Consider the following 8,766-nt stretch of genomic DNA (forward strand, 5'->3'; position numbering starts at 1 on the left):
CGTGCCGATACAAGCATGAGTGCTCCGGGTGTGGGGGTAATCACCCCTCTTCCCGCTGCTTCAAGCAGGGCAAGGGACGTCCCGGGGATTCTTCAGGTGATGGTGAGAAGGATGCTGCCGTTTCTCGGTAGGTATCCGGACAGAGCGGCGGCTCAGCTCCTGGAGGAAGGTTTTACTGTGGGGTTCCGTATTCCTTGTAGCTTGACGGTGGTTCCGCCGCTGTCCAAGAATTTGCGTTCGGCTCTCCAACACCCCGAAGTGGTTTCTGAGAAATTACGGAAGGAAGTGGGGCTAGGCCGCATGGGGGGCCCGTTTGAATCCCCCCCTTTGGAGGGTCTGGTGGTATCACCGTTGGGGGTGGTACCGAAGAAGGAACCAAACAAGTTCAGACTCATTCACCACCTCTCATTTCCGAAAGGGGGGTCGGTAAATGATGCGATTGATGCGGGCGATTGTTCGGTGTGCTACACATCGTTTGACGCGGCGGTGGGATGGGTCAAGAAATACGGTCGGGGGGCGTTGATGGCCAAGTCGGACATCGAGGCGGCCTTCTGGCTGTTGCCGGTGCACCCGGACAGCTTCAGACTGTTGGGGTGTCACTGGGGAGGGGAGTTCTATGTGGACAAATGTCTGCCCATGGGCTGCTCGGTATCCTGTGCGTTGTTCGAACAATTCAGTTCCTTTTTGGAATGGGTGGTGCGAGACGTGGCGGGAGTGAATTCAGTCATCCACTATCTAGATGACTTTCTCTGCATTGGACCGGGGGGGTCACGGATTTGTGCGGTTTTGTTATCTACGCTAGAACACATAGCGGAACGTTTTGGGGTGCCTTTGGCGCCCGAAAAGACGGAAGGTCCTAGGTCTGTCATTCAATTCCTGGGCATAGTCATAGACGGCGAGAAGATGGAATGTCGTTTGCCGCAGGATAAGCTAGAAGGCCTCAAGGCGGAGGTCAGGGGTATGATTGGAGTGCATAAGGTGCAGCTGCGGGCTTTGCAGTCGTTGTTGGGTAAGCTGAATTTTGCCTGCAGGATTATCCCGATGGGGAGGGTTTTTTGTCGTCGGCTGTCGGCTAGCACTGCGGGTGTTAGGTTGCCCAATCACTATGTGCGGCTCGTGAAGGAGCATAGGGAGGACCTGCGGGTATGGCACTCTTTTCTAGAGGGTTTTAACGGCAGGGCCTTGTGGATGTCCGGCCCGGTCAGCAATTTTGACCTGGAGCTGTATACAGATGCGGCCGGGGGTGCGGGCTTTGGGGCCTTCTTTCAGGGTCAGTGGAGCGCTGGCTCTTGGCCGCAGTCTTGGGTGACTGCGGGCTTTACAAAGAATTTGGTGCTGCTGGAGCTGTTTCCAGTGGTGCTGGCGGTTGAGTTATGGGGCACGTCTTTCCGGGATCGGAAGGTGCGCTTCCATGGGGATAACTTGGGGGTCGTGCAGGTGATCAATCGAGTTACCGCGTCTTCTCCCCCAGTGATTCGTCTCCTGAGACACTTGGTGCTGCGCTGTATGCAGCTGAATGTGTTTGTGTATGCGGTGCACTTACCGGGTGTGGACAATGTCGTGGCTGACGCTTTGTCTCGGTTTCAGTGGGACAGGTTCCGGGGAGCTGGTGCCGGAGGCAGAGGAACGGGGGGTCCCTTGTCCGGAGTGGCTGTGGCAGATTCCATTGGAACAATCTCCACCTGGATTAGGAAATCGTTGAGTGCGGGTACTTGGGCGGCCTATGAGAAGGTATGGTCGGAGTGGAGCGATTTGGTGAGGGAATCGGAGGTTCACCTTTCGGGACCGGAGGTGAGGACACTGGTTCTGTATTTTTTGTCTAGAAACATGGAAGCGGGAGTGTCGCCGTCGGCGTTGGATAAGAAATTGGCCGGGTTGGCATTTCTGTTCAAATGGCAAGGGTGGCCGGATCTTACAAAGGACTTCTGGGTGCGACAAGCTCTGAAAGGGTACAGGAAACAGGGGCGGCGACCTGACGCTTGCCGCCCGGTGTCTTTCGAAGTTTTGAGAGGAATCCTGGCTAAAGTGGGGGCGATATGTTCATCCAGGTTTGAAGTTACATTGTTCCGCGCGGCATTCGCGCTGGCATTTTTTGGGGCCTTTAGGGTGGGCGAGCTGGTGAGCCCGTCGAAATTGGTCCAGGGGGGCATGGGAGTTGCGGATGTCGGTTGGACCCCGGAGGGGGTCACGTTGTGGCTCAGAAGGTCCAAAACGGATCAGAGTGGCAAGGGAAGGGCGGTTCATGTGTTCCCAATTGAAGGGTCGGAGTTGTGCCCGGTCGGGCTGGTAAGGGACTACCTGGACATACGTCCGGGGGTGGGGGGCGCCTTTTTGGTACACGAAAATGGGTCCCCGATGTCACGATATCAGTTTGTGGCAGTGTTTAGGAAGTGTCTGGGGGCATTGGGCCTAGTGGCAAAGGAGTTCTCGGCTCATTCCTTTAGGATCGGGGCAGCTACGGAAGCGGCAAGGAATGGACTGGGTGAAGAGGCAATAAAGAGGATAGGGCGTTGGGAATCCAGGCGGTTTCAATTATATGTTAGGCCGCAGCTGGTGGCTAGCTTGGGTTGAAGGTCTGGGGAGTGGGGTTTTGAGTTACGGGGCAAAGGGGGTGACAGTGATTACTCAAAAGCGGGTTATCTCTATGTGGGTATGTTGGTGACGTGTTTTTTGTTTACTGTTTTTCAGGTACTGGACCGCTTTTGGTCTGGATAATGGGCCACTCCTATGTGGTTCGGGGGGCCAGACGGGCGGATGATCGCCCGACCGGTCGCCAGCTGGGAATATCGAGACAGGAGGCGAGTGTAAGGTGGTTGGGGGTCCCCGGGATGTTATGGAGCAAGGTGGTGCCGGAGGTGCACAAATTTGCACGGCTGGACAGGCCACCGGAGGTTCTGGTTATTCACGCCGGGGGGAATGATCTTGGAGTGAGATCGATGATGGAGATAGCACGGGACATTAAATTTGACTTTCAGCGGATCCGGATGTCCTTTCCGGATACGATAGTGGTGTGGTCAGACATGGTGGCCAGGTCAACATGGAGGATGGCCAGGTCGGTAGAGGGGGTGAATCGGGCGCGCAGGAAGATAAACAGAAATGTGGGGCGGTTTGTGCTCAGGAACGGGGGGCTAGTGGTTCGGCACCCCGAATTGGAAGTGGACACATGGAGATACCTCAGGAGTGATGGTGTTCACCTCACGGACGTGGGGATTGATATGTGGGTGTTGCGTTTAGAGGAGGGGGTACAGCAAGCGATGAGGGTGTGGAGGTGCTCCCATAGGTAAGGGGTTACCTTTGGGTGCTGGTGGCGGGTGTTTTTGGACTTTGCAGGAGAAGATATTACCCCAAAGATGGACGCCAGTACCCAGCGGTGGGAGGGGTCCTGAAGGGGTTTCTAGTTCCCAGTCTACTAATGTAGCTGGAAGGTTGGTGAATGGGGGCACTGCGGTCAATGGTCGTCTTTGAGCCAGCTTCGGCTTGAGGCCTATGACCAGAGGTTAGGACACCGCAGTGCCAAAAAGTGTTACATAGTTACAAAGTTTAAAGGTTAACGAGTTAAGGGTTAATGGGTCCTGCAAAGTCCAGCACCATGTTAGAGAGGTTATTATCTCAGGAAATAAGTGTTTTTTCTCTATGTGTTATTGGTTTTTGTTATTGGTTATTTATGATTATTTAAAGAGTATTTAAAATAAAGGAGGCTGCTACGGCCAGTTTTTACTCCAACACTAAGTAGTGGTCTCATTATTTATTAAAGGTTAAGTGGGGGTATTAACTGTAAAGGGGCTTTAGCGGTCAGGGTGAATTCTGGTATACCATAGTCATGTGGAACTGCATGTACAATCACAGGGGTGGATTCAATAAGCAATTGCGCCTGTGTAACCATAGGTTACACAGCGCAATTGCTTACTTGCCCCGGCGTTACGAATGCTCCTGATTCAGGAATCTTGTTACGCCGACTGCAGCCTAAGATCTGCGCGGCATAAGGCTCTTATGCTCGCATATCTTAGGCTGCATTCTTGCGATGGCCGCTAGGTGGCGTTCCCGTTGTGCTCAGCGTATAGTATGCAAATTGCATACTAACACCGATTCACAACGTTGCGCGAGCCCTGCGTACGCAATTTACGTTGTTTCCATACGGCGGTTTTTGCGTAAGGCTGCCCCTATTAGCAGGGGCAGCCAATGTTATGTATACCCGTCGTTCCCGCGTCGCGAAATTTTAATTTTACGTACTTTGCGTAAGTGATTCGTGAATGGCGCTGGACGCCATTCACGTTCACTTTTAAGCAAATGACGTCCTTGCGACGTCATTTGCCGCAATGCACGTCGGGAAAGTTTCCCGACGGAGCATGCGCTCTACGATCGGCGCGGGAACACGCCTAATTTAAATGATTCCCGCCCCCTACGGGATCATTTAAATTGCGCGCGCTTGCGCCGGGCATTTTGCCGGCGCGCCCGCGCAATTTACGGAGCTTCTGCTCCATGAATCGAGAGCAGCGCAAAAAAATTGCGGGGGCGCAGGGCAAAATAAATGCGTAATAAATGCGCAAATCTAGCTGAATCCGGGCCACTGTGTGCAAATGGGGGCAAAAGTGAATGTTTTTGGGCTATTTTCTCTCCACATCAAATGTTATAATAGAATAGAGTAAAAAAATAAAAATAAATGCTGCATCATGGCCACTAAAATGGGCTGATAATCATAAGGACCCTTTCACATGGGACGGATCCGTGATGATCTGCCCCGTGAACCTCTGCTTGCTCAGCGGGGATCACGCCGCTGATCCCTGCGGAGCCGGCAGATAACAGGGCGGTCCCCGCACACTGTGCAGGGACCGCCCTGTCAGATCTCTGCTCTCCCCTATGGGGGGATCGGATGAACACGGACCGTCTGTCCATTGTCACCCGATCCGATCCGCAGACAGATGAAAAAATATCTCATAGGGATCGATGTATGTCCCTTTTTCATCCGTAAACAGATGGATTAAAAAGCGGACATAAGGTCCGCAGGTGTAAAAGGGGCCTTAGAAAGAAATTTGTATTTTCCTGATTCATACTATTCTGTATGAATAAATAAAACTTGACCTGGAGAGAAAAGAGTCTAACATTCACTTTTGCCCCATTTGCACTGAATGAATGTGCAGGACATTTCACAGGACAAAAAGCTCTGTAATTTTTTTTTTTATGAAAAAAAAAAAAAAACATTGTTATCATTTTATTTATTTATATATAACAAAATACTATCTAGATTTTTTTATATAAATTTAGATTAATATTATAAATAATAATAATAATAATTGCAGTAATTGGGCCGGATTCAGATACCTGAGAATATCTTTCTTTCGGCGTAACGTATCTCCGACGCTGCTGTAACTTTGGGCGCAAGTTCTGTATTCAGAAAGAACTTGGGCCCTTATTTACGGCGGCGTAACGTATGTGTTGCGGCGTAAGGCCGCGTAATTCAAATGGGGATGTTGGGGGTGTGTTGTATCTAAATTTGACTTGACCCCGCGTTTTTTACGTATCCCAGTGTGCATTGCGTCAAAGTACGCCACAAGGACGTATTGGAATCGACGTGAACGTAAATGACGTTCAGCCCTATTTGCAAGCGACTTACGCAAACAACGTCAAAATTTGACGCGGGAACGACGGCCATACTTAACATAGGATACGCCGCACATACCCCTCATATAGCAGGGGTAACTTTACGCCAGAAAAAGCCTAACGCAAACGGCGTAAAAAAAAAGCGCCGGGCGGTCGTTCGTTTCTGAATCGGCGTAAATACTAATTTGCATATTCCTCGCGTAAACATACGGAAGCGCCACCTAGCGGCCAGCCTGAAAATGCAGCCTAAGATACGACGGTGTTACACCTGTCGGATCTTAGGGATATCTATGCGTAACTGATTCTCTGAATCAGGCGCATAGATACGACCGACCGCACTCAGAGATACGACGGCGTATCAGGAGATACGCCGTCGTATCTTGTCTCTGATTCTGGCCCATTGTATTTATATTTTTTATTTTACATTTCTTAGTCCTTAATATGCCAGTAGACTGCCTCCTTATATGGGTTTTAACTGGCCATCGACCCTTTAGGATCAATCCAACTATTTTATTTTTCTTTCACATTTGACTTAGACAGTATTATTTCATTTCTATCTCCATGTCTGCTTCTCTGAACCCTCTTCACTCCCCACATTTTATTCTATCTGGCAGCAGTATATTTAAGAAGCAATTTCTCTGAAACTCATTTTTTGTAATGTTGTCTGGGAGAAAATAACTTCTGCAGTATCCTGCATTCAGCTGATTACCACCAATCACATATCATCTGAATGCCACGTCTGCCCATCTGCAAAAAGGAATCAAGAAACCAAGTTAACTCCATACTTCCCGAAATCGGTAAACTGAACACTTCTGATGTGCCATTTCAAACTGACCCTGAACTTAGCATTTTGGAATCCATACATATTTAGAGTTTCACATTAGCAGGGAAGACACTAATGCCGCGTACACACGATCATTTTTCGGCATGAAAGAAAACGTAGTTTTTCAGCATGTCCAAAAAACGAAGTTTTTCTAACTTCTCATTAAAAACGACGTTGCCCACACACCATCGTTTTTCAAAAATGATGAACAAAGCGCGGTGACGTACAACACGTACGACGGCACTATAAAGGGGAAGTTCTATTCGCCTTTGGGCTGCTTTAGCTGATTCCGTGTTAGAAAAAGACGATTTGCGCTTTTCTGTCTGTTACAGCGTGATGAATGTGCTTACTCCATTATGAACGGTAGTTTTACCAGAACGAGCGCTCCCGTCTCATAACTTGCTTCTGAGCATGCACGGGTTTAAAACGTTGTTTTAGCCCACACACGATCATTTTTTTACAACCCGAAAAACGACATTTTTTAAAACGACGTTAAAAAATGCAGCATATTCAAATTTTTTTTTGTTGTTTTTCAGAAACTGAAAAATGATGTGCTATGTGCGATTTTAAATGGCGTTTTTAAAAACGACGTTTTTTCTTCATGCCGAAAAATGATCGTGTGTACGCGGCATGAGGGCAACATTTCCAATATTCCAGAGCTCCAAAATGAACTATTTAAGAACAATATAGCTGCATTAATGATGCTACAGGTGCCCATATATTTAGGAGACCAGTTTAAAGGGGTTGTAAAGGTACAATTTTTTTTCCTAAATAGCTTCCTTTACCTTAGTGCAGTTCTCCTTCACTTACCTCATCCTTCCATTTTGCTTTTAATTGTCCTTATTTCTTCTGAGAAATCCTCACTTCCTGTTCTTCTGTCTGTAACTCCACACAGTAATGCAAGGCTTTCTCCCCAGTGTGGAGTGTTGTGCTTGACCCCTCCCTTGGACTACAGGAGAGTCAGGACACTCTCTACGTTGCAGATAGAGAAAGAAGCTGTGTGTTAGTAGGCGTCCTGACTCTCCTGTAGTCCAAGGGAGGGCACGAGCACCAGGGAGAAAGCCTTGCATTACTGTGTGGAGTTACAGACAGAAGAACAGGAAGTGAGGATTTAATAGAAGAAACGTCGGACGGACGTACGTTCGTGAATCTGCGTATCTCCCTCATTTGCATATGGGAGCGCCAAATACGTCCAGCGTAAATATGCGCCCACTCTACGCCGGCATAGGCATGTTACGTTGGTCGGATGCAGCCTATTTTCAGGCGTATCTTAGTTTCTGAGTCTGGCGCATAGATACGACGGCGCATATTTGCACTTACGCAGCGTATCTCGAGATACGTCGGCGCAAGTGCTTTGTGAAGGGCCAATATGTTTCTTTTTTTTTTTAAACTGTAAGCAGTTCCCTCCCATAGTCCTGACCTCAACCCGATAGAACAACTTTGGGATGAATTAGAGCAGAAACTGCAAGCCAGGCCTTCTCGTCCACATCAGAGCCTGACCTCACATATTCTGGAAGAATGGTCAAACATTCCCATAGACACACTCCTAAACCTTGTGGACAGCCTTCTTAGAAGAGTTGAAGCTGTTATAGCTGTAAAAGGTGGGCCAACTCAATATTGAACCCTATGGACTAAGACTGGGATGCCATTAAAATTCATGTGCGTGTAAAGGCAGGTGTCCCAATACTTTTGGTAATATAGTGTATGTGAACATGCACATAGAAAAAAAAATATTTAGGGTAACATACAATTTAATGGCAAAAGAGAAGACTGGGATTTGTAGATATGGAAAGATGTGCATGTGTCAAAATGTACGGATGTGGCTCTGCTCGAGGGAGCATTCTCCTGTGATCCCGGGGGCAGTCCTTGACCGAGGTTCCCAGGAAGTGGGTTGGATATGCCGGGAGGAGGTAAGTTTTGCAGCTAGAGCTACTTTTCTTTATTTTAACACACGTTGGGTCATTATTTATTTTATCAAAAATATTTTTTTAACTGGAGTTGAGCTTTATTGTACTTGTATCTTTCAGGTTTAACTTTAAGTTAGGACAGGCATGTCCAAAGTCTGGCCCTTGGTTTCAAACGGCCTGTCTGGTAATTTGGACATGTATATCTTTTGTGGCCCCCAACGAATCCCCAAGCACTGGTGGCCACAAAAGATATACATGCTGGCTGCCTCGGAGGGGACATGGAGGAGGCGGGACGAGTGCCGTACGTACATACAGGTGAATTTCCTGCCTCTCTAATAGAGAGCCCCATCTCCTGCTCTGCCATTGGACGACTGTTCTGTCCATCACAGGAGGTGGGACTTTGTATTAAAGTGGCCGCCGAGAAAACAGATTCTGTTG

General features: G+C 48.5%; 1 protein-coding gene across 1 annotated transcript in view; it reads left to right on the plus strand.

The window, feature by feature from the left end:
- Positions 1-3,307, plus strand: part of LOC120938693 (polysialoglycoprotein-like) — a 5,340-nt gene extending 2,033 nt beyond the window's left edge. Inside the window, exon 2 of the mRNA XM_040351906.1 lies at positions 2,689-3,307. Coding sequence (XP_040207840.1) covers positions 2,689-3,284 — 596 coding nt within the window. The 3' untranslated portion in view covers positions 3,285-3,307. The remainder of the gene's footprint in view (positions 1-2,688) is intronic.
- Positions 3,308-8,766: the final 5,459 nt, after the last annotated feature.

This window comes from Rana temporaria, chromosome 1 (genome assembly GCF_905171775.1).
Source record: "Rana temporaria chromosome 1, aRanTem1.1, whole genome shotgun sequence".
NCBI classification, from domain to species: Eukaryota; Metazoa; Chordata; class Amphibia; order Anura; family Ranidae; genus Rana; species Rana temporaria.